The 25,523-nt window shown below is 55.5% G+C and overlaps 2 protein-coding genes across 5 annotated transcripts in view; one reads left to right on the top strand and one right to left on the bottom strand.

The window, feature by feature from the left end:
* Positions 1-5,508, bottom strand: part of TJP3 (tight junction protein 3) — a 29,422-nt gene extending 23,914 nt beyond the window's left edge. Inside the window, exon 1 of the mRNA XM_070045119.1 lies at positions 5,319-5,508. The gene's annotated coding sequence lies outside the window, so the exon portion shown is untranslated. The remainder of the gene's footprint in view (positions 1-5,318) is intronic.
* Positions 5,509-9,418: 3,910 nt separating this feature from the next.
* Positions 9,419-25,523, top strand: part of PIP5K1C (phosphatidylinositol-4-phosphate 5-kinase type 1 gamma) — a 60,165-nt gene continuing 44,060 nt past the window's right edge. For 3 of the 4 annotated variants that reach the window (XM_030845844.2, XM_030845842.2, XM_030845840.2), the window contains exon 1: positions 9,421-9,624. In XM_030845844.2, the coding sequence (XP_030701704.1) occupies positions 9,531-9,624 (94 nt within the window). In that variant the 5' untranslated portion in view covers positions 9,421-9,530. Of the gene's footprint in view, positions 9,625-25,523 lie in introns of all 4 variants that reach the window. The other variant, XM_030845839.2, reaches the window with a different exon arrangement.

The following is a 25,523-nucleotide window of genomic DNA, read 5'->3' as shown; positions in this document are numbered from 1 at the left end:
ATAATCAGATCATCACGTAACAGAAATAACAAGTCCGACCTAGATTTCTGAGAGCATAGGTACAGAGGCGCAACCTGGGCTGGGGGCTCTGGGAGGGCTTCTCTGAGGAGGTGGTACTGAGATTAATAGGAGTGACCTAAGTGAGAGGTATCTGGGCAGAAGTAACAGCTAGACCTGAAGGAGGTAAGGGAGGCGCCATGGGAGAGCTGGTGCAAAGGTCCTGGGGCAGGACCATGCCTGGCGTGTAGGAGGAACAACGAGGAGGCCCGTGTGTCTGGAGCAGAGTGAGCGAGGGGGAGAGAGGGAGGAGGGGAGGGCAGGGAGGGGACGGGGCAGGTCGTGCAGGTCCCTGTGGGCTGCCGGGAGGACTTGGGTTTTTACCTCCAGGGAGGCCGGACCCTGGAGGGCTGTGGGCAGAGGAGGGGCGGGGCCTGACTCGGTGCTCACAGGCGCACTCTGGTGGCCACTGTCGAGAGGACAGACTGGGGGCTGTAGGCGGGAGCTGGGGGAGCAGAGACTCCAAACCCAGAGGCCCTGAAAAAAAAAATGTTTTAAATAAACATTTTATTTTGAGGACTTCCCTGGCGGTCCAGTGGTTAGGACTCTGAACTTCCACTGCAGGGGGCCCAGGTTCAATTCGTGGTCGGGGAACTTAGATCCCACAAGCCACACAGCGTGGCCAAAAAACAAAAGAAACATTTTATTTTGGACTAGTTTTAAATTGACAGATAAGTGGTAGACATAATTTAGAGAGTCCGCCTATGTTTCTCACACAGTTTCTCTCAACATTAACGTCTTACGTGACCACCACGGTATATTTGCCAAAACTAAGAAGCCACACCCTCGCTATTAACTAAACATCCTCACTATAAACTAAACTCCACGCTGTATTCAGGTTTTACTAGTGTGAAATCTGCGCCAGGAGCCCATCCAGTATCCCACAGTGTGTTCACGTCTGTGTGATCACGTCTTCTCGGGCTCCGCTCCCCCGGTTCCCTGACCTTTTCCGTCTGGAGGAGACGGGTCAGGGATTTTCTACGATGCCCCTCGTTTGGGGTTTGTCTGATGCCTTCCTCATGCCTGGACTGGAGTTATGGGTTCAGCCAGAGGGCGCAGGAGGAAGGGCAGTTTCTGGGTGGGGTGGGCTTGCTGATGAGCACAGCACTGAGGAATGGCCCAGCGGTAGGCACCATGCGGGTCCCGGGGCACCTTAGGGCGAGTACTTTGATGTTGGAGGGAGGGGAAAGCGAGGAGGGGGGAAGACCCTTCTGGGGGCGGCTGGAGGGGGCTCACAGAGGGTGTCACCCACCCCCCCACCCCCTAGGTGGGAGGAAGCCCTAGAAGGAAGCTCCACGGCAGGGGGCAGAGCAGTGCCTGGTGAGAATCCCAGCCCCTCTGCTTCCTGCCTCAGTTTCCTCATCTGTATAATGGGACCTAGTTCTGACTCTGAGCGCTACGATCACGAAGGTTCACAAATTAAAGCAGCTGGCACGTAGCAGGTGCACAGAAAGGTTTGCCTGGGTGCCTTGAAGTTCCTCCACTCAGGCCAGAAGGAGGGAGACAAGCCCCCACTGGGAAAAAATGAAAGGGAGTTATGGTGTTCTTCAGAGCTGGATGGGGACCGCCTGCAAAATTGTCTATTTCGAGCTTCCATCGTTGTATGCAATGGCTGGGGGAAGAACCCAGGCCCCTGACACCTTCCTCACCATCCCTGGTTTCAGTCTGGCCTCTGCACCTGTACCCACACCAGCTCCCCCCACCACACCCCATGAAAGGTCCCCTGAGACCCCACCCTTACCTGCCTTGAGGCTGGGCCTGCCACAGCGGGAATCTGTCCTGCTAAAGCACACAGCACTGGTCTTTCTATTCTGTTCAGAATCTTAGGTGGTTCCCCATGAGCTATTAATTCATTTATGGAGTGCCAACTGCATACCAGGCACTGTTCTGGGAGCCTAGGTCACTGGAGAGGTAGAGCTCACAGACCAGCTTGGAGAGCAGACATTCAACAAACAAGTCGGGACTTTCCCGGCGGTCCAGTGGTTAAGACTCGCGCTTCCACTGCAGGGGGCGTGGCTTCCATTCCTGGTCAGGGAATAAGATCCCAAAACCAAAACGTAAACAGTCTCAGCAATGGGCGCGTAGTTAACAAGCTGTGGTCTTAGCTCAAGAACACTCCATAGCTCCCTAGCATTCGGTCAAGGATATTTATTGAGCATCTGATCAATGCCAGGCTCTGGGTATCCTCTTTAGTTATCCGTGCTTCTTATGGTCTTCGAACTATTTTACAACTCTGTAAATGATAAGAAACTGGTGGTATCTCAAAGGATTCTTGTCCATAGAAATACAAATGAATTTTGTCCCGTGGAGACCACTGATTATTTCTCTGTGGCTATTGACCACCTTTACAACTATTTGTAAATTCATTTCAGCATTGATTGCCTGTGTGTGTGTTCTTTCTTAATATTCTCTCCTTTTTAAAAAAATTTATTTATTTATTTTTCGCTGCGTTGGGTCCTCGTTGCTGAGCGTGGGCTTTCTCTAGTTGCGGCGAGCGGGGGTTACTCTTTGTTGCGGTGTGAGGGCTTCTCATTGCGGTGGCTTCTCTTGCTGCGGAGCACGGGCTCTAGGCGCGCGTGCTTCAGTAGTTGTGGCACTTGGGCTCAGTAGTTGTGGCGCACGGGCTTAGTTGCTCCGCGGCATTTGGGATCTTCTCGGGCCAGGGACCAGAGCTCGAACCTGTGTCCCCTGCATTGGCAAGCGGATTCTTAACTGCTGCGCCACCAGGGAAGTCCCAATATTCTCTCCTTTAAACAATCTGTAAAATCTTGCTGGTTCTCATATTAATTAATGAGTTAAGTAAACTCATAAAGCACCTGTTTGTTTTATATTGGTATAGAGTCATGCTTTACATTTTTGAAAAAAAAAAAAAGATCCCTTAACTCCATTACACCTAAAGCCTTCACTCTAGCATCCAAGGCTCCTCCCTGAGGAGATTCCCAACTACTCCATCTTACCTGTTACCATCTTCAAGTCCCAGAGCATTCTTTCCACTTTTCTTCCTAATCAACCTGAACTCTGTCTTTCGTAGTCAGCAAAAGCTGTTGGTTCTCCCCAAATCTGTCCAGAATCCGCCCACTTCTCCTCACTTCTGAGCCCCCACCTGGTCCACCGCATCCTCTCCCACCTGGACCAGCTCAGTCCCCTCCATCCAGGTCCCTGGTTACGCCCTCATCGCCCACAGTCTGTCCTCCCCGAAGCAGCCACCAGAGGACGCCTGTGAGCACCTGAGTCAGGCCCCTCTGCCCACAGCCCTCCAGACTGCACGACCTGCCCCGTCCCCTCCCTGCCCTCGCCTCCTCCCTCTCTCCCCCGCACTCACTCTGCTCCAGACACACAGGCCTCTTAGCGGTTCCTCCAGCTCGCCAGGCATGGTACTGCCCCAGGGCCTTTGCACGGGCTGTGTGCTCTGCCTGCAATGCCCCTCCCCCAGCTACTCACTTCTTTCAAGTCTTTGTTCAGATGTCGCCTTCTCAATGAATTCTCCCCTAATCTTTCTACTTAAGACTGTAAAACACCCCCCTGCCTGTTTTACTCCTATCCCTGTACGTCTTTCACTTTTTTTTTTCCTGTAAGGCTGACCATCCTCTAACCCAGGATACAATTTAGGATACAATTTACTTCCTTATTGTGTCTCTTGTTTCTTGCCTGCCTTCCTCCACCAAACCACAAGCCCCACAAGAGCAGGGATCTTTGTTTCTCTTGATCACCCCTGAATCCTCAAGCCCCAGAACAGCACTCGGCACACAGTAGGTGCTTCATAAATGCAGGTTCATTCCCTGGGCACCCCCGCCCCCCCAGTCATGTTGCCCACTAACCTCAGCCCATTCCAAAGGGTGTCAGGCTCCACCCTGAGCAAACACAGCTCCCCTGGCGCCAGGCCAGACCTGAGGTGGAAGAACAGGAACCCAGACTCCCGAGGTGGAGTTTCCCCAGAACTGGGGCCACACAGAAGCCCTGAGCCGGGGAGGCAGGACTCTTACAGGTGCTGAAACTGGGGTATTGGCTGGGGGCAGACCTCCCCACTCTCTGCAATTTGACTCCTATCAGGCTGACAGCCCTACTTTACTCTGCAGCCCAGGGCAAGTGGCTACCCCTCTCTGAGCCCGGGTTCAACCTCCGCAAAACAGGAAGGCGATGGGACATTGCCACTGGCTTGGCATTCTGAGTTCTGATTTGGGGTGGGACAGTTTACCTTGACCCCTGCATGACTGGGAATCTATTACTTGCTCTATCATATGCTGTTCTCAGCAGCCCTGCGACGTGGTGACTCATTATACCCAGTTTACAGAGTGGAAAACTGAAGCCAGCTCTATTTGACTCCATGGGTCTTTCTCTCCAAACCCAGGCAGGGTGGGATCTGACAGTCGAGATGTCCCCCCTCCCAACCCCACAGAACCCAGATCTTAAGCAGCTCTGCTTCCCGGGAGTGACCCCAAATGCCAGGCCGGCTCTATACCCTGCAACTGGGACACTCATGCCTCCGGAGCCCCAGAGGGCCCTCTTGGGCTCAGACAAAGAGCCTTGAGGCCTTGAGGTGCAATCAGACACTTGGCTGGCTGGGAAGTTCTCTTTGTCCTGCACTTTTTGGGAGCAAATGACCCAGAAAAAGCTCTTGCCACTGGATCCCTGTCTTCTCCTGGGTCTAAGCTTCCTTTGCCCGGAGACCATCCTGGCTCCTTGCCCGCAGTCAGCTCTGCAGACTGTTGTGACAACCATCCGTCTGCCCCTTCCTGCGCTTCTCCGCTGGGAGATTTCACCCAGAGAAGAAATCAAGATAAGCAAGATAAACCTCCCCAGAACACCCCGTTCCTCCCGCTCCAGCACCTGGAGAGGGGACGGAGATGAGATGCAATTGTCTGAAAACTTGGGGGCCTCTTAAGAAGTACCAGGAGGCCCAGATACCAAGCAGGTGCCAGGCTGCCTCACCTGCCATCTCCCCGCCAGCCTCCCCTCCTCAGTTTGGGGAATCAGAGACCAGTCTGCGCCCCCTCAGCCCCCCTGCAACAGCCGGGGCCAACAATGACCCTCTGAAGTCTGTGGCTATGGCATCCTGGGCAGGCTGCCAGGGGCAGTAACTGCCGGCCAGATAATCCCTTAGAAACTATGTCAAATGCCCACACAGCAGTGTCAGTTTCCTGCTTTCCGGGGAGCCTGGTGGTGGTGGGGGGGAGGTGACAGGGGGCCCAGGACCCCACAGTGGGGAACCCAGTCTGGACAGTTGCTTCGGGATGGTGGGCAGATCGGGGTGGGGGACTCACCTGTCTAGGAGGCTGGGTGGCCTCTGGGCAGGCGACAGGAGCTAGGGCCTGGGCTTCCGCCTGGCATCAGGGGCGGGGAGGGGACCCGAGGCTTGAGCTCTGGTCTTCCCACCTGTTTGCCCAACTTTGCCTCCCTGTGGTGGCCACAGGCTAGCCGGTCCCGTGCCAGGTGGAACCAGCAGGGCGACAGGCGCAGGCAAACCAGCGAGAGTGAGAGAGACCTGGTTGGGTGTGTGGCTCTGTTGCAAGGTGCTCTCACGTGGGAGCAGCTGACCTTAACCCCTGCCGGCCCAGAGGCCAGGGACGCCCAGTCCCGCCCTGCTTGCACTGGCCACCGCTGAGCCCTTGGCATCAGCAAGGGACTGGCTCATGTGGCAGGTCCTTGGGAGACATTTGTGGAAAAATTCAAGGATGAATGAATGAATGGCGCATTCCTGCCCCCCCATCCCCTCACTGCTCCCCTTGCCTTCCAGCTGGCACAGCATCCCACCGCTTGTGGCAGGGCTGCTCCTTCCATCCCCACAGATCTGAGCTCAAATTCTGCTTCTGTGCCACCAAGTGACCGGCCGGATTCCTACACTGAGAATTTTCTATCACTTCCCAGCTGGGCAGCTTTGGGCAAGTCACCGGCCCCCCAGTTTCCTTACCTAAAAAAATGGGAACAACGGGGACGTCCCTGGCGGTCCGGTGGTTAAGACTCCTCGCTTCCAGTGTTGGGGTCACAGGTTCGATCCCTGGTTGGGGAACTAAGATTCCACATGCTGTGCGGCGTGGCCCAAAAAATATATGAAAATAATAATAATAATAAAATGAAAACTAAAATAAAATTTAAAAACGGGAACAACACTGGCGTCTGCTCCTAGGGTTGTTTCCTACAGTAAAGTGAATGAATGTCTGTCCAGAAAGTGCTGAGAACTCTGCTGGGCACACAGTAGAGTTGCACCTTCCAGCTGCGACCCACAGGTGGCTGGTCTGAATGAATGACATGCAGGTAAAATACACATCGGATTTGGAAGAGCAGCTGTGCAGAAAAGCATGTAAAATAGCTCATTGGTTTTACCTATCGATTCCCTGTAGAAATGATAATAGTTTTGAATGTATTGCGTTCAATGAAATATAGTGTTACAAGTTATCTCGCCTGCTTTTGGTTTTTTAATTTTTTCAAATGTGGTTGCTAGAAAATTTTAAATGACATTTAAAAAGTTAAACTGAAATGGGCTTGCCTTGTAGTTCTAGCAGAAAACACTGGAATAGGAGCTTAATACGTATTAGCTGTGGAGCCTTTTGCAGTCACATTCTGTTGCCATTGTATCACATCTGTATTAGTTTCAAAGTATTTGTTAGCAGCTGAAACGCCTTGTGTCTTGTTTGCTTGTTTATTTGTCTTCTAGATGTCTCTCTCTCTCTCTTTTTTTTTGGCCACGCCATGCAGCTTGTGGGATTTTATTTTATTTAATTTATTTATTTATTTTGCGGTATGTGGGCCTTTCACTGTTGTGGCCTCTCCCGTTGCGGAGCGCAGGCTCCAGACGCGCAGGCTCAGCGGCCATGGCTCACGGGCCCAGCCTCTCTGCGGCATATAGGATCTTCCCAGACTGGAGCACGAACCCGCGTCCCCTGCATCGGCAGCCGGACTCTCAACCACTGCGCCACCAGGGAAGCCCAGCTTGTGGGATTTTAGTTCCCAACCAGGGATCGGGCCCTCGGCAGTGAGAACGTGGAGTCCTAACCACGGGATCACCAGGGAATTCCCTAGATGTCTCTTCACTGAGGTCGGGGATTTGGTCCTGCTTATTCGTGTATCCTCCTGGCCTAGAACAGTGTCTGGTATACAGTAGGTGCCCAATAAATATTTGTGGAATGAATTAATGGAATATGGGGAGGGGGTGGAAGACTCATAAAGTCCCTCTTACCTGCAGGACCCAGTGCTGACAGCAATAGCCACGAGGGGGCGCCCGAAACCAGGCAACCAACCCCAGCTGGGCAGCCTCAGTTTTCCATCCTGCAAAATGGGAATATTGAGCGGGCACTTGGGGGGATGAAGCAAGAGGCGCAAAAGCCGCTGCCCCACGGGATCCCGGCCCCTCCTCTCCATTCCCAGTTGTCTGAGCCAGTGGTTCTCAAACTCTATCAGGCATCCGAATTGCCTTGGGAGGCTCATTGAAAGACAGACTGTGGGTCCCCGCCCCCAGAGTTTCTGATGCAGGAGGGCTGGGCTGGGGCCCGAGAACCTACATTTCTAACAAGCTCCTGGTTGATGCTGATGGGGGCAAGTCCAGGCACCTCGCTTTGAGGATCACTGATGTAGATCTTCTCTGGAGACAGATTCAAAATGAATCAGGAGTTCTATCCATGGCGCGTGTCCAGAGAACTTCTGGAGCCTTTTTAAAAAACGGTGGCAAAATACACATAACATAAAATTTGCCGTCTTAACCGTATTTAAGTGCACAGCTCAGTGGCATTAAGCACATTCTCATTGTCGTGCATCTATCCTCTCCACCCATCTCCAGAACTTTCTCATCTTCCCAAACTGAAGCTCCGTCCCCAGGAAACAGACTCTCCAGCCCCTCCCCCACCCCGTGGTCCCCACCATCTACTTCCTGTCTCTATGGATTTGAGTCCTCTAGGGACCTCATGTGAGTGGGATCAGACAGTACTTGTCCTTCTGTGTCTGGATTCTCTCACTGAGCATCACGTCCTCCAGGTTCACGTACGTTGCAGCGTGTGTCAGAATTCCCTTCTTTTTAAGGCGGGATCATATCCCATTGTATGAATGGACCACATTGTGTTTATCCATCATCTGTTGATTCCCTGGAGCTGTTTGACTCCTCCTCTCTGGGTAGGTTCAATTCTAACAGCACACAGCTAACCTAGAGGATCCCTCCACCTCATCCTGGGTCCTGTTCTCTGTGTCTTCCTTTTTCTTGATTTGTCTCCTTGTTTTGATGGAGAACATTTCAGGACCATCTTTCTAAGCCCTGGGTCGGACCGAGGCCTGCTCCCTCTTGCTGATTCCCCCTTGTCCCATCACCAAGCACCCCTAAGCCCAACCTTGTCGGCCTCCTGCTGACCTCACCAGCACCCTGACAATGAAGAGGGATCACGTGTCTGGAGTCGGACAGGCCTGGGTGAAAACAGCCCAGCTTCACCCACACCAGCAGAGTGTCTGGACTCCCCCACCTGCCTCCCAGCAGAAATCATTAATAATGAATAAAACTACTAATAGCAACATTTATTACTCCCCAAACCATGACCTCAGAATGAATGACTGCCTAACCATATCGTTGGTGAGTTCACCATTAGACTTAAATAATATTATTATTCTTAATACAATAAGTAAAGGGGATGCTTCACAACACGGTTCTTTGTGTGATTCCAAATATGTGGCTTCAGCTCTCTGGGCTCCTGTTTTGTCATGTGTAAAATGGGGATGATAATAGTTCTCATCTGGTTGATCAAATTGTCTTCTAGGTGTAATGTTCTGTGTTAGGTATTGGGAATATGGTAGTAGTTAAAAAAAAAGGAAACAAAAAGCAGGTCCCTAACTTATGGAGATATTGCATATAAAGGCTTTAGCACTAAGCTTGGCATTTAAGGATGTTATTGTTACATATAACTAAATTTTACTACGTTATATATCATAAATAATATTTTTACGTTACATATTAACATTACTTATTATAATACCATATTACTGTTTGTTTAATAGTCACGTTAATGTATCATGACAATATGACATACAATTTGTATATTGTGCATAATGATAAAAATTTGTTTCTTATTATTACGTAACTATTAGTTATATCAAACATAAGCACATGTAATATAAATTTTATTTTTAATATGGTGATAATTTTTAATTGTAATTATTATTTATGCTCGTTATGTATAATAACGCTCTTACGTACTACAGTAATATTGACAGGAATGGCACTGCCCTTCCACCCCTGGGCACGTGAGGGCGCTCGCGCCGCTCCTGGGGCCCGGGACGCACGCAGGCCCCGCCTCCGAGCCCCGATTGGCGGTGCGCGCGGTGCGCGATGGCGCAACGCCTGGCCCCGCCCCTGGCCCGCCCCTCACTCCCTGAGCCCGGCCCCTTCCCTCAGCTCTCCAGCCGGTGGCGGTTGTTGTTCAGCGGCGGCTGCGGCCGCATCTCGGGTCGCAGCCTCCGGCCGGCCGGCCGCCCGCCCGCCGGCAGGTCCGCGCGCGGCCATGGAGCTGGAGGTGCCGGACGAGGCGGAGAGCGCCGAGGCGGGGGCCGTGACCTCAGAGGCGGCCTGGGCGGCAGAGAGCAGTGCGGCAGCAGGTAACGGTTCCGGACCTTCCTCCTTCTCTCCCCGCTCCCCGAATGGACCCGCCCTGCCCCCCCTGCCGGGCCCCAGTGGACCCGTCCGAGCGCCGGAGGGGCGTCGGGACCCGCAGCGGGGAGGCCGGGACGTTCCACTCGGGGGCGCTCGCGGGGGGGACGGAACGCCCCACTCCGGGGCTGGGGGACGCGCCGCGGGGCCCGAGACGCCCCGCCCTGGGGGTCGGGGTGGCGCCGCCCATTCCCGGGGTTCTTGGGGGAGCCGGCTGTCTGGGAGCGGGGGTTGGCGCAGGGCCCCATTCTGGGAGGCTGTGGGTGGAGCAGACCCCGTTGGAGACATGCGGGGAAGATGGGTCCTCACCTCTGGGAGGGGTGCGACCTCTATTTAGGTCGCGTGGTGGGTGGGTGCACTGCCTCCTGCTGAGGGCGCTTGGGAACGACGTCCCACCCAGTGTTGTCAGGGGGCTGCTCTGCATGTGGGATAGTGGAGTACCCCCGTTCCGATGGGGGACCTTGCCTCCAAGGGGTGACGCTGTCCCACATGTTTCCCCCCGCCCCGACCGTCTGGACCCACTACTCGGGGCCGCCCACTTTGCTGGTATCAGCTTCCGGGCCTCACCCGTTTCCCTGCAAGTCGTCACCCTGTGGGCACATCTTACTGGTCGTTAAGGGCAGGGGCTGCTGTGGCGGAAGTGGGGGGTCTCGGAGGCCAGATGGGTCAGCCTCCTGACTACCTCATTTTTGTGGAATTCACCAGACCTGGTTTCTAGTCCACTGGCCATTCCTTCCCTTTCTGGGTCTCAGTTTACCTCCTATAACCGGAGGTAGGTAGTGGGATGACATCTCCAGGCACCTTCAGTGCCAGGGCTTGCCAGCAGGTGGGGGAGGAGAAGGCCCCCTGCAGCCTTTTCCCTGGATGTTGGGGGGCTGCCGTAGCTCTGTAGGGGCAGTGCTTTCTTGAGCCCCTCTCCTTGGCATGCCTCCCTGGCCCTCTAGCAGAGCAGGTTTGGGGAAGGAGGCAGCCTCGCCCTGCCCTGTGGGCCCGCGGTCTGCCTTTCCCTGGGGCGGTGTGCAGAGCCCAGCCACTGCCTGGTTCCTTCTTGGTCAAGGTTGCAGGCTCCCAAATAGGAAGTTTCTGGATCCGCAGAGTTCTCTGTTCCAGGCAGCCCTCTCTGGCGAGTCCCCTGTAGACACCCACAGGGGCATCCATCCTCCTTCTCCCCCGGGCCTCCCGAAGCTTCCTTGGCAGGCAGGGAGATGCTCTGCTGCCTGGGAGTTGGGAGAAATGTCTGGAGAAGGAGCCAGAGCGAGCGAGCTCCCCCGGGCTCCAGAGGACTCCCACCGCTTCCTTTCCTGCTGCCATCTGGAGCTGCTTGGTGGGTTACCCTGGTTCAGCTCCAACAATCCGGCCCTCTGGCTCCCGTTCTTTGCTGGCGGCGATGCCCTGCCTGGCCAGCCCCAGACATGGCAGAGGGACCCGGCTGAAGTCCTTTGTCAGCCCCCTGACCTCCGCCAGCAGCCCTCTGCCCTGTGCTGGGCAGAGGCACAATAGACTAGGATGCAGTGCCCACAGGAAAGCCACACAGCATATATTTGTCTTATCAGGGGCTAGGTGATCTGATGGGGGCAGATAAAGTCCCAGGCCCCGGCTGTGGTTGGGTCTGAGCACAGGGACCTGGCCCATAAGGGGCCGTCCCCGCTCCTGTCCCCAAACCCGCAGAAATCCGGTTCCCACAGCTGATCACTTACTTCACTCACTTTAGGGTTAATAGCTGTCTGTCCTCCGCCGAACCCGTTTCTCTTAAGTTTGGGGAACAACTGTCCATGCCTTTCCTGCTGCTCGAACAGATGCATAAACACACAGATGGGTCTGTTTGCTCACCAGGGGGTTCGTACGATGCCAGAGTCTCGATGCCTCTGCGCTAGTTTGGGGCTGGAAAGTTCTTTGTTGTGGGTGCCGTCCTGGGCACTGTGGGGTCCAGCAGCATCCCTGCCCCCACTCACTTGATGCCAGGAGCCCCCCCAGTCCTGACAACCACAGGTGTCCCTGGACATCGCCCAGTGTCCCCTGAAGACACAGTCATCCGGGGTGAGGGCTGCCGTACTTCACCTTCACCCATCATTCTGTAACTTGCTTGCTTTTTATCCATAATACGGCATTTTTTCCCCACGTTGGTATCAATTCTTTTCTTCAGAGAGAGAGAATATGGTGCTGTGATTGAGAAGGTGGAAACCCCTTATCCTGCCTGGGTTCCACTCAATTTCTCTGTGACCTCACAGGGCCTTGATCTCTCTGAGCCTCAGTGTCCCCATCTGTAAAATGGGGCCACACTGCCAGCTTTACCTGAGTTAGTGCATCAGCAGGTGGAGGGCGCTTGGTGAACTTTAGTGACAGCCCACCCCCTTTAGGCATGAGCTTCCTGCTGAGGGACGATCCAGTGGTTTCTGGAGCCGCCTTTTGCTGTCACAAGCGATGCTGCAGTAAACATCTTTGAACGTGGGCTTGTAGCCGTGGTACTTTCAGTTCTAGTGGTTGGAGTCCCCGCCTTGGAACGGCTGGGTCAGGCGCAACCAGATTGATGCCCGCTGGCTTTCTGGAAAGGTCCGGCAGGAGCCAAGAGAGACTATCTCCTCGCAGCATTGCCAGCTCCGGATGTTATCGGCCTCGGCCATTTTGGCCAATCTGATGGGAGGTGAAATGTATCGGTGGTGTTTTAGAATCCGGTTACTTTAAACTCCTGGGCTCCCGAGGCCCGGAGCAGGGAAGGCCCGATGGTGTTCTCTGCTGGCTTTTGGGGACTCTGTGGAGTGCCTGGTTCTGTGGAGGATCTCAGGAAGGCTGGGCTCTTGGGCACATTCACGGGGCTCCTGTGGGTGTCCACGAGCTGCCTGTGGGCTTTGGCCTGAGCTGTGGCCTGGTGTTTCTGAGCAGTTTCCCTCCTGTCCTTCCTGCTTCCGTGATGTCTCAGAATAGTCAGCTGTGTTCCCCTCTGACCCCTGGCCCCTCCCACGTCTAACCTGGTGGCAAATTATGTCGGCTTTGTCTTCAAAGTGGACCGAAAATCCACCCATTTGCCCCCCACTCCCTGCCACCACCTGGTTCATCCATGTGAATTCAGCCCCATCATCCATGGCTGGCCTGCCCCCCTGTCTCTTCCTGTGCTCCCTCCCGCTCACTCCAGGAGGCTCCCACTAAAAGCTGACTCAGGCCCCGCCCCTCCTCTGCCCACAGCCCTCCAGGGTCCCACCTCCCTGGGACCTGCGCACCACAACGAAGAGTAGCCCCCGTTCGCTACAACTAGAGAAAGCCCGCACATAGCAACGAAGACCCAACACAGCCAAAAATAAATTAAATAAATAAATAAATAGCAGATACTATCTAAAAAAAAAAAGAGAGAGAGGCTGATAAATGGGACCACATGAAAACAAAAACACCTGCCTGGCATTGATAATCATCTTAAGAGAAGATGGGAAAAGCTACTTAAACTTACTTGTATCATGGATTTAAAAAAAAAATCTTCCATAATATATAAAGAGCTCCCACAGATCAATAAGAAAAAGACTGGTAAATAATTTGAAAATGGGAAAGATACAATCAGTATACAGTTCCCAGAAAATGAATAAGAGTCCTGAGATGTGTAGGATTAAATGCAGGAATGGGGTGAGTGGTGAAAAGGGGTCTGCCCAAGTCCTCCCTGCGGCCCACAAGGCCCTGCACAACCTGCCCCGTCCCCTCCCTGCCCTCCCCTCCTCCCTCTCTACCCCTCGCTCACTCTGCTCCAGACACACGGGCCTCCTCGCGGTTCCTCCAGCTCGCCAGGCCTGGTGCTGCCCCACTGTGCCCTCTGCCTGGCATGCTCATCCTCCATATCCCTGTCATTTGCTTCCTTAGTTCTTTCAAGTTTTTGCTCTACTGTGTCCTCTCAACGAGGCTTCCCGTGACATTTGAGGGAGGCCTGAAGGAGGCGCAGGAAGCCAGCAGGGCCCAAGCAAAAGGCCTCATGTGCTCGAAAAGCAGCGTCCGGCCAGCATGGCTGGGGGTGGGGCCTCATCACCAGGGGCCTCCTCTGTAGCTGTGGGCGGATTGTAACCGCCGGCAGCAGCGTCCCTCCTCTGCTCATTGGTAGTCAACAATGGCCTTTGGAGGCAGAAGGCTCCCGGTTCTAATCCCGCCCTGGCCACTTTCTAGTGAGGCCATGTCCGGCGCTTGGCCCGGCAGCCTGGTCCTCTCCGTGGAGAGCCCTCAGGAGCCGGACCGCCTTTGCCAGCCAGGGGGTCCTCTGCCTCGGTGTCTCCATCTGTGAAATGGGCGTGATGACTGTGCCTTTCTCGTGGAGCTGGATCAGGTCGATTGGCTTGTAGAGCCCTGGAAGGGTGCTGCCCTGGCTGGCCCCACGTGGGTGCCAGCTCGAGGGACCGCTTCCCCCAGAGCCTGGGTGGGCGGGGCCGCCGTCTGACTCGGCTCACGGGGACGTGCGGTCACCTCTTGCTTTGCCCTTGGGCAGGGCCTGTTGGACATTATGGAGCACCTGCTGGGGGGGCAGGGGTCCGGCACCTGGGCTCCCTCACCTTCAGATTGGTAGGGGTTAGGATGCGATGGCGAGCTAGTAAACAGGTGAGGCCCGCGGTTGCAGACTGGGGCCCTGGGTCCATCCCGCCCACCGGTTTTTGTCTGTCACGTCTTCCTGACGCTTCGCCACGCCCTGTCATTCGCCTGTGGTCCACGGGGCTGTCTAGCTACAGCGGCAGAGCTGAGAGTTGAGACAGAGACCCGTGGCCTGCAAAGTTGGAGACACTCACTGGCTGGTCCTCTACGGAGAACGCTTGTTGACCTGAGTCAGACCACGCCAGCCCATGGGGAGCTGCCAGAGCAGTGAAATGGGCGCCGTGGCCCCAGGGGGTGACCAGGGCCTGCTGCTACCAGGTGGTCAGGGGAGCAGGTGACCCAAGCAGCTGCGGTTGAGCATTCAGGCAGAGGGATCAGCAGTGCAAAGGGCCTGAGGCAGGAATGAGCGTGATTTGTTCCTCAGAAGGGAAGGGGTGGGGGGCCTGGCCCTGCTCGAGTTCTGGTCTGAGTCCAGTCGGTGGTGCTGGTGGGTTTAAGCAGGGCAGAGAGTCATGTTTTACAGAGCGAGAGCCCTCTGCCTGCCTGGTGGGGAGGGGCTGCGGGGGTGGGCATCCAGGTGAGTGGGGCTGGGGGCCTGGACGGTGGTCTTGTGGCAGGGAGGGTGGGTAGGGAGGCCTGCACCCTGGAGTTGGTGGGGGGAGGGCGGTTGGTGAGGGCCCAAGGAGGAGCAGGTCTGGGGGTCCAGGCCCTGGCAGGCTTGTGCTGATGGGTGAGGAGCAGGTCTGGGGGGCTGCTCGGGGCCCCCAAGGCTGGTGGATTCCCACGGGATCCTGGGCAGCGTGGCCTGGGGCTTGACCGGGCTCAGCCCTGCCTGGGCTGAGGACAGTGTGCCTGCCTCCACCTCTCAGAATGAGGGCAGGGGTTCCAGGGATTCGGCGGGGCATGGAGAGGTGAGCCCCGCACCCCCGGCGGTGCTCGTTAAGTGACAGCCGTGTGGCCTGGGCATTTACCAGCCTGGTGACCAGGCCCCGGGCCCTCCTGTTCCCGCTGCCCACACTGAGCTGCGTGGCACCACGTGTGACAGGGCAGGTCGGGATCCCGCTGGGGATTTTCTGACTGCTGCCAGCTGGACAGCGGGGACTGCGCACGTGGGGGGATTACTGACCTGGGGATTAGCCTTGGCGCCCCTGTACTAGGTGCCACCAGGCCCCATGGAGGGGTTAGGGGTCCAGCCTGAGGGGCCTCAAGTGCCTGAGCCAGTGGGAAGGCATTTGGAGACCTGGCCTCTGGCTCTGACCAAGGAAAGAGACCCCAGCATCTGCCCCAGTTGCTATTCTCTCTCGATCATGCACGTGTCATGCACACACATGGGCCGTTATCCTGGGGGCACGGGGTTGCCGTTGAAGGTTTGGGGCTGTGGGGTGCAGGTCAGGTGTTCGTGAGCAGATGCTGCTGAAGACTGCTTGGGCCGGGTGCTGGGGAGGCCCGAATGAGACGGGCACGGTCCTTGTGTGCGTGCCGGGGGTGCGGGTGGGGTGTGTGCAAACAGTAAGTGACGCAAGGAGAGAGAGGTGTAACACGGCAGGGGAAGTGAGTGCCGTGGGGAAGAGCAGAGCGGAGAAGGGGAGAGAAAAACGGGCGTGGGGGGAGTGATGGAGGCCAGGTACTCAGCAGGGGCGACGGGCAACATCTGAGCAGAGATATACAGGAAGGAGGGGATGTGCACTGAGGGGGTGTGGGGAGAGGCTCCCAGGCAGAGGGCACAGCCCGTGCAAAGGCCCTGGGGCAGGACTGTGCCTGGGTTGTTGCAGGAACAGTAAGGAGGCCCATGTGGATGGAGCAGAGTGAGTGAGGGGGAGAGAGGGAGGAGGGGAGGACAGGGAGGGGACGGGGCAGGTTGGGCAGGACCTTGTGGGCCACGGGAAGGACTTGGGCTTTTACCCCCAGGGAGGAGGGATCCCTGGAGGGCTGTGGGCAGATTAGGGGCGGGGCCTGACTTAGGTGCTCACGGGCTACTTCTGGCCACTGTGGGGGAAAGACTGTGGGGAGGGAGTGTGGGAGCCCGGGACCACGGTGGAGGGGACTGTGCTGGTCCAGGTGGTGATGCTGGGACTTGGGCTTGGGTGGAGGCAGGAGGAAGGAGTGATGCAGAGCAGATTTTAGAAGCCGAGTTGACCGAACTTACTGAAGGGGTGAGTGTGGCGGGGGAGGGGAGAGGAGTAGAGGGTGACTCCCAGGTTGGGGTCTGAGCCCCTGGAAGGGCAAGCTGCCTCAGCTGAGATGGGGGACGGTCGGGCGCAGTGTGAATATGAGACATGGAGACGTGGGGGGCAGAGGACCAAGTTTGGAGCCCAGGGGGTTTTTGGGCAGACGGCCATGGGGCGAGGAGGTGGGGACGAGGCAGGGAAAGGGCCTCCTCGTGCAGAGCGATGACCGGGCAGCTGATGTGTCCGTGGGGGACACGTCGTAGAGCCCCTGGCAGGACATGGCCTTTACAGCGTGTGACGAGGGGAGGTGACCGAGGGGCCGAGCACAGGTGGAGAAGAGTCAGGATGTAGGGTCCCAGCAGCCACGGGAAGCTCATTGGTGAAGCAGCATCCAGGCACGCCTTCCTCTCGGGGATCCCATGAGGATTAGATGAGCCAGCGCATGCGAACCGTCCAGGACGGGGCCCAGCTTGTGGGAAATGGAGGCCCTGTCTCTGCAAGCCAGTTCGGATGCGGAGAAAGCACGGGTCCTTACTGGGGTTTCTGCAGGATGGGAGGGACGGGCAGCGTTGGCACCCTGAGCCAGCTTGGGATTGGCTCGTTCGATGGCGGCGGCTGTGGGCTGGCATGGGCTCTGGCTGGGGGCGGTTGAGGCGGTGCCCCTGGGCTTGCGTGTGAGCAGGATGAGGAGTGCTGAGGGTGTGGCCCATAGTGGCTTGGTTGGCACAGCAGAGATGTGCTCACAGGCAGATGGTTTGTGATCTAGGGGCTGGCTGACTCCAGGAGGGACAGTCCCCAGGTCTGCAAGGTCCCCGAGATGTCAGAGCATCATAAGATGCACGTGATGAACCCAAGGTGAACCGTTCCAAGTTCCCTCCAGCAAGGGTGAGAGCTCCGTGCCTCGCCCATTTCTTCCATCTTTGCCAAACTTATGGCACAAAGGGAGGTCTGGGTATTTATCATAACGTGAATCAGAGGGAAATGTGAATCAGAAGGAAATGTCTTCACGTATTTTTTCCTTTTAATGTTTCATCTTTGTTTTATTAAAAATGTATCCCAGCAAAGGGAGCAGAGACTTGCCCGCCCAGGTCACACGGCAGTCCAGTGGCACTGGACTGCCTCACCTTGACAGCATCCTGCACTTTGTCAGAGCTGGAAAATGGAGCATCGGCCACCAGGGAGTCCTTGGTGCCTTTGCCCCCACAAGCATTCATGTCTCCACTCTGTCTTGTCTTGATTCCACACTCACAGACCCCTTTTCACCACTCACCCCACTCCTGCATTTAATCGTACACATCTCAGGACTCTTATTCATTTTCTGGGAACTGTATACTGATTGTATCTTTCCCATTTTCAAATTATTTACCAGTCTTTTTCTTATTGATCTGTGGGAGCTCTTTATATATTATGGAAGATTTTTTTTTTTTTAAATCCATGATACAAGTAAGTTTAAGTGGCTTTTCCCCATCTTCTCTGAAGATGATTATCAGTGTCAGGCCGGTGTTTTTGTTTTCATGTGGTCCCATTTATCAGCCTCTCTCTCTTTGTTTTTTTAGATAGTATCTTCTATTTATTTATTTATTTTTGGCTGTGTTGGGTCTTCATTGCTATCTGTGGGCTTTCTCTAGTTGTAGCAAACGGGGGCTACTCTTCGTTGTGGTGTGCAGGCTTCTCATTATAGTGGCATCTCTTGTTGCAGAGCACGCACTCTAGGCACGTGGGCTTCAGTAGTTGTGGTGCGTGGGCTCAGTAGTTGTGGCTCTCGGGCTCTAGAGCACAGGCTCAGTAGTTATGGCACACGGGCTTAGCTGCTCCGCGGCATGTGGGATCTTCCTGGACCAAGGCTCGAACCTGGGTCCCTTGCTTCGGCAGGTGGATTCTTTTTTTTTTTTTTTTTGTGGTACGCAGGCCTCTCACCGTTGTGGCCTCTCCCAATGCGGAGCACAGGCTCCGGACGCGCAGGCTCAGCGGCCATGGCTCACGGGCCCAGCCGCTCCGTGGCATGTGGGATCTTCCCAGACCAGGGCACGAACCCATGTCCCCTGCATCAGCAGGTGGACTCTCAACCACTGCGCCACCAGGGAAGCCCAGCAGGTGGATTCTTAACCACTGCACCACCAGGGAAGTCCCTATCAGTCTCTTTTTATGGTTTCCCAGTTTGGCGTCATGATGGAAATGTGTCCTCTGTTCCGAGGTTACAGTTTAATTCTTCTAGTACTTCTATAATTTTACTTATTTTTTCTTTACATTTAAATTCTTGCTTTATTTGGCATTTATCCTGGCATGAGATGTACAAGGGTTTAATTGAGCCAAGTCTTCCCAGGTGGCTCAGGGTCAGCCCACCCCCGCTTCCTGGGTAATCTGCTTTCCTCACGGATTTCAGGTGCCACCTTGATTACAGACCAGATTCTTGCGTGTAGCTGGTCTATTTCTGGGCTTTCTGTTCGGTTCCCCTTGTCTGCCTCTGTCTTCGTGCAAAAGGCATGCCTTCAGCTACAAATAATAACATGCTTACTGGAAAAAAGCAGCAGCCCAGACCTGCAGTCAGTGCAAAGTGAGCATTTATTTGTCTTGACCCTCCGTTTCTACGGAGGTAATGACCGTTATTCCAGATGTTTACCTGTCTCCATATATATTATTTTTTTTTAACGTTTTATTTTGAAGCCTGTGGAAAGTTGCAGGGACACTCTGGCGACACCCACACGCCCTCTGCCAAGGGAGGGAGGACACGCGGGGCCAGGCTCCACCTCTGTCACCCCATCATCACAACTGATCCCCATGCAGCAGCCTCGTGTGATGTACGTTTCTGTTTAAAGACGCCTTGTCTGATATCAGTTGTTGATTCATTCACGGCGGGGTTGTAACCCTTGCCTGAACTAAGCTCATCTGACACACGTACTGTCCCCATGAGCATGTCACCGTCCTCCTGCACGTGGGACACCGGCCAGCAAGCACTTCAGCTCTACGCTGGAGGGCCGTTTTAGATGCAGAATCACTCACCAAAAACACAAAAATGCAGAAAACATGGCACTAAAGAGACTACGGAAAGTACACTTGTCTGTGGTCTGAGAGCTGAACCGAGCAGGCAGGGCATCACCTGGCTCGGGCTCGCTGGGCACGTGTGTGGGACACCCGAGACCTCGCTGCCCTGCGTGTGCCTGAGAACGAGCGTGGCAGCCCCCTGCGTGTGGGTTACAGATAAATTCCAGCCGGTAGGTGGACTTGCAGACGTGGAATCTGTAAGTAAGGAGGACGGAGGACGGGCTGTACATCCGATAAACAAAGACGCTCTCTGAGCTGAGTGCAGGGGTCACGTGGAGGAAATGGAACATCGGCGCAGCCCGCAGTCAGGATTCACAGTTTTGTGAATTAACCCAAACCTTCCCTTATGGTAACTTTTTTTCCCTCTCCCGGATTCAGTCCAGGATCCACATGGCATTTGGAGACGTGAGATCGGCGGGGCCCTCCAAGGGCCCGAGACTGGACAAGCCTCCTTCCTGGGCTGACAGTCCCTCTGTGACCCTGACCCAGCCGCCTGAACCCTTCCACCTGCGGAGCCACTGAGAATGTGCCTGGTGACCCCCGGAGCTACCCTCCTTGCCTCGTTCCTCCTCCCCACTGTACAGTCCGTCCTCTGCCTGCTCCTCCAGGAAGCCCACCCGATTTCCATGACTGAGTCCGCCCCCCTTAGATCTTCCATGTGGTGATTGTCTGCTGACCTGAGGGCCGTCTCTGCCCAGAGCCTCGGGCTCTGAACTTTGGCGGCAGGCCGGTGCTCAGCCCAGACAGGTGTTAGGCTGTGTCTGTGGCATGAGTTGTGAAGGTTCTGGAACCTTCTTTCTCTTAGGGCCTGTGAGTTCTGGATTAACACCTTGCCCCCCACCCCCACCCCTGGCCCTGTCCTTTGCAAGGTTTCCTGTTTACCACTGTGGAAACACTTGCTCTGTGCAGTGAAATGGTGGGGGGGCAGTATGGGCTGCTGGTCAGGGCTTGGCCCCCAGCTGCACCCTCCCCTCCAGCCACAACAGACCCTTTCTTTGCTGTTCCTGGAGAATGTCCTGTCACCACAGGGCCTTTGCATGTGCCCCCCCCCCCCCCCCAGAATTCAGCTTTCTCGGGATTTTTCTTTTCCCTCCTTTGGAAAGCTGCCGTGTGTTTCTGGCACGAAATACAGGCCTGGCCCCACCCTCATACCCACCTCAGGCACCTCTGTTGCCAGCCCCTTGGGAGGCACTCGCTGTGCACACCTGCCCTGGTCACACACCTCCTACTGTTGTGTTTGTAAAATGCAAGCAGACCTCGGAGACACTGCAGGTTTGGTTCCAGACCCCTGAAATAAAGCAAATACCTTAGTAAGGCAAGTCACATGAATTTTTGGTTTCCCAGCAGATATAAAAGTTATCTTTGGGAATTCCCTGGTGGCCCAGTGGTTAGGACTCTGCGCTTCCAGTGCCGGGGGCACAAGTTTGATCCCTGGTTGGGGAACTAAGATCCCACAAGCCACGTACGACCAGAAAAAAAAAGTTATCTTTACACTATACTGTAGTATTATTAAGTGTACAGTAGCATTATGTCTAAAAAACAATGCACATACCTTAATTTAAAAATACTTTATTGCTAAAAAAACGCTAACGGTCACCTGAGCCTTCAGAAAGTAGTAATCTTTTTTTTGATAGTAACATAAAATATCACTGACCACAGATCAGCATAACAACGTAATAATAGAGACAGAGTTTGAAATGTTGTGAGATATAACACAGTGTGACTCAGAGACACGAAGGGAGCAAATGCTGTTGGGAAAATGGCGCCGATAGACTTCCACAGACCTTCATTTTGTCAAAAACTCAGTATCTGCTCAGTGCAGTAAAGCGAGGTTGGCCTGCAGACCTCATTCTACTCTTAGACTTTTTTCTAAACACTTTTTTGGGTTTTTTTTGGCGTTACGCGGGCCTCTCACTGTTGTGGCCTCTCCTGTTGCGGAGCACAGGCTCCGGACGTGCAGGCTCAGCGGCCATGGCTCACGGGCCCAGCCGCTCCGCGGCGTGTGGGATCTTCCCGGACCGGGGCACGAACCCGCGTCCCTTGCATCGGCAGGCAGACTCTCAACCACTGCGCCACGAGGGAAGCCCTCTAAACGCTTTTTTTGAGTAACAGCTTTGTTGAGAGATAATTCACATGCCACATGGTTTTACCTATTTAAAGTGTGCAACTATATTCACAGAGTTATGTGACCATCACCACAATCGATTTTAGAACATTCTCATCACTCCAAAAGGAAGCCCCGTCCTCTTGAGCAGTCACCCCCATCCCCCTCCTCAGCCCCTGACAACCACGAATCCACTGCCCGTGTCTGTGGATCTGCCTGTTCTGGACGTTTCCCATCAATGGAATCACACCCTGTGGGTCCTTCTGTGCCTGGCTTCTCTCACTGAGCGTCGTGTTCTCGGGGTCCATCCGCGTTGTAGCGAGTGTCGGGGCTTCACCCCTTTTCATGGCTGAGTGATGCTCCCGTGTGTGGAAGGACACGTGTGTTTATCCATCGTCCGTCAATGGACATTTGGGGTGTTTGCACCTTATGGCTGCTGTGACTCGTGCTGCTGAGAACATTCATGTACAACCTTTGTGTGGACACGTGTCCTCATTTCTCTTGGGTGGACACCCCGCTGTGGTGATGCTGCGTCAGATGGAAACTCCATTTAACCTTCTGAGGAGCTGCTGCTCCGCTCCCACGGCGGCTGTGCCCCTTCCCCTCCCCCTTCCTCACCAGGGGGTGGGGGGCTCACCGTGGTCTTGGTGTGCATTTCCCTGACGGTTAGTGATGGTGAGCATCGCTTTGTGTGCGTGTTGGACGTTTGTGTGGCCTCTTTGGAGAAACGTCTATTAAGTCCTTTGCTCGTTTTCCAGTTGGGTTAGTTTTCCTTTCATTACTGAATTGTAGGCGTTCTTTCTGTGTTCTAGACACGAGCCCCTCTTCTGGTGGATGATCCACAGTATTCCCTCCCATTCTGTGGGTTGTCTTTTCATCTTCTTAGTGGTGTCAGTTTTTTGTTTTTTGGTTTTTTTGCAGTACGCGGCCTCTCACTCTTGTGGCCTCTCCCGTTGAGGAGCACAGGCTCCGGACGCGCCGGCTCAGCGGCCATGGCTCACGGACCCAGCCGCTCCGCGGCATGTGAGATCTTCCCAGACCAGGGCACGAACCCATGTCCCCTGCATCGGCAGGCGGACTCTCAACCACTGCGCCACCAGGGAAGCCCAGTGGTGTCAGTTTTGACCAGCTTCTGTTTTTTTTTTTTCTTTGGCTGCTGTGCCTTGGTTGTTGTAGTGAAGAAATTCCTACCTGACCCAAGGTCGTGAGGATTTACCTGTTTTCTTCTAAGGGTTTTATGGTCTCAGCTCTTGCGTTCGTGTAGGTTTGTGGTGCGTTTTGAGTTACTTGTGTTGCTGTGGGCGGGACCCCAGTGTTTCCCCCGTCCAGTTGTCTGGGTGCCCTTGTGGCCTGGCCTCTGGTCATAGCGGGGGCCAAGACAGACCCTGGCCCTGCCTCCAAGGAAGCCACCAGTCTGGGAAGCGCGAGATGGACCGTAATCACCAGCCACATGTGGGTCCAGTGGTGACAGTGGTGTCAGGCCTGTCCCCTCCCTGCCCTCACCTCTTGTCACTGACTCTGCTCTGGCATCACAGCCTCTTGCCGACTGCCCCCCACCCCCTGCCCCCCCTCCAGCTCTGCAGGCACGGTCCTGCCCCAGGACCTTTGCACCGGCTCTTCCCACTGCCTGGGAGGCTGTGCTGGCTCTCAGCTGGCTCTTTCCTGTCTCCTTTCCTGGATACAGTCGTTGCTCAGGCCGAAGCCTGCCGTCTGGAATCAAGTCCATCCATCCCCTCTCGATCCTGGGTGACCTCAGGTGAGTGACCTGGTCTCTCTGAGCCTCAACTTCCACATCTGTCACGTGGAGGTAATCGTAATACCTGCCTCACAGGTCCGTTGGGCAGATTAAACAAATTAACAGCCCTGGCCTCATGGTACAGACTCGGTCAGCGTTAACTCTTTGTCCCTGCTGCCCTGGCTGGTCCCTGGAGTGACTGGAGGGTTGGAGCTGGTGGCTCGCACAAAGCAGCCTGTGCCCTGGGGCTCCTGCCCCCTGTGTGCCCTCTGAGCCAAGCCCTGGCTCCCTGGCCCCGGACCTCGTCATGACTCCTGGGGCCATCACCAGGGAGAAGGGGGTGGGTGCTAGTGCCCACGATCCTGCCAAGTGCCAGGCACCGTGGGCTGTTAATGTGCAGGAGGCTGTGATTGCTGCCCGCACGGGGCTCATGGCTACTAAGGGAGCAGCCACCGGAGGAGCAAAACTATAAAAAAGAAGGTTTAAACCAAGCAGACTTATAAGTGGCGGAGAGTGGGGTTGGGAGCCAGCTGCAGCTGGTGGTCAGGGAGGGTCTCTCTGAGAGGGTGGCGTTTGATCCAGGCCTGAATGGTGAGCTGGGGAAGAGCGTTCACGCAGAGGAGAAACACGTGCAAAGGCCCTGGGGCAGGACTGTGCCTGGCGTGTGTGAGGAGCAGTAAGGGGGCCACATAGGGGGAACACAGTGAGGGGGGGGGAGGAGGAGGAGGTGCGGGCCGGGAGGGCCCTCCATCTGGACAGCTCTCCCATCTCCATCCACTCTTCTCGTTTGTGCCTCAGGGGCCATGTTGAGACCCAGGTAGCATCGGTTAGTTATTGCCTTGTAACAAATTACCCCAGAACTTCGTGGCTTAAAATAGTAATAAACATTTATCATCTCACACTTTCTGTGGGTCAGGAATCTTAGGGTGGCTTAGCCCCAAACCTCGCGGCTCCATCTCTCACGAGGTTGCAGTGAGGCTGTGGGCTAGGCTGGAGGAGCCGCCCCCAGGATGGGCCCCTGCTGTGGCTGTGGGATCAGGCAGCTTGTTTGGCCTTGGAGCCTCTGTTTTCTCATCTGTAAAATGGGGCACTTGTAGCCCTTGTCTTACTGGGTGCAGCTGGGCAGTCAGCTCCACCATGCCTGGCTCAGAGGGGCCTCGAAGTGCAGGAGCCCCTGTGACACCCCCAGGGCCCAGCTGACCATCAGGGGCCTGGCTCCTGGTCTGGCCTAGGGTCTGGGGGCCCCTGGGAAATGGGGCCCAGAACTGGACTGTGAGAGCAGCACCCCGCAACCGGCAGTACCACCCCGTGAGCAACCAGGGGGCCTCCGGCCACGGCCCCGCCTCCCTCAGTGCCCTCGGTCTGCTGGAATCCAGTGCGGTGTGTGCCACCCAGCCCGGGCTGCTGGAGAATAAAATACATCTGGGAGGCAAACTGGGCCAAGAAACCTCGAGCATCAGTCCTGAGATAGCGCGTGACCCTCTGCCAGGCACCTTCAGGGTGGGGGAAGCACTGTCCCCACCGCGCTCTGGCCACTGTCCTCCGACCTGGCTCCTGTCTGCCGGCCCCTTCCCGAGCACTGACGCTGGCGACCTGGTTTCCCCTGGGGAGCCCCTGTCCAACCCACAGGCAGGGCGCCTCGGCCCTGGGTGAGTGGGACCAGGCCTGGCTGCATCAGAGCCTCACTGCTCTGGGACTTCATGTGGGACAAGAGGATGGAGGGGCTGGTCCACCCCACACCCAGGTGCCTACCGGGGGGGGCAGCAGCAGAGCTGAGATGGGGAGACTGAGTCCTCGGGGCCCCCAGCCCAGTGAGGCTTGAAGCCCATCGCCCAGCCTCCTTGGTCTTGGTAGGTTGCAAGCTTTCTCTGTGAGGGGTTGGATGGTCTCTGTGGGAGCTGATGCTGCCATGATTGTGAATGAGTGGGTGGGGCCGTGTGCCAATAAAACTTTATTTATAACAATTGCAGTGGGGGTTGAGTCCCCAGGGCAGTTTGCCGGCCCTTGACTTACATTAACAAATATTCCCCCCCTCACACATCTTTTTTCTCCAAGCAGCGTGAATTGGGTTTCTGTCTCGACTCAAAACACCCAAATACCCCTTCTCTGAGCCCAGTTTCCCCCACTTAATAGGAGAGACGAGTAGGGCATCACTCAGGACAGGCTGGGCCGGAAGCACCACGGGCCGTGGCCATTCTGGGCCTTCAGCCCTTTGTCTGATGTCCAGCTTGAGGGAACGTGTCT

This window comes from Globicephala melas, chromosome 3 (assembly GCF_963455315.2).
Source record: "Globicephala melas chromosome 3, mGloMel1.2, whole genome shotgun sequence".
Classification (NCBI taxonomy): Eukaryota; Metazoa; Chordata; class Mammalia; order Artiodactyla; family Delphinidae; genus Globicephala; species Globicephala melas.
Note: the sequence above shows the minus strand (reverse complement) of the source record. Positions and strands in the feature narration are given on the sequence as shown.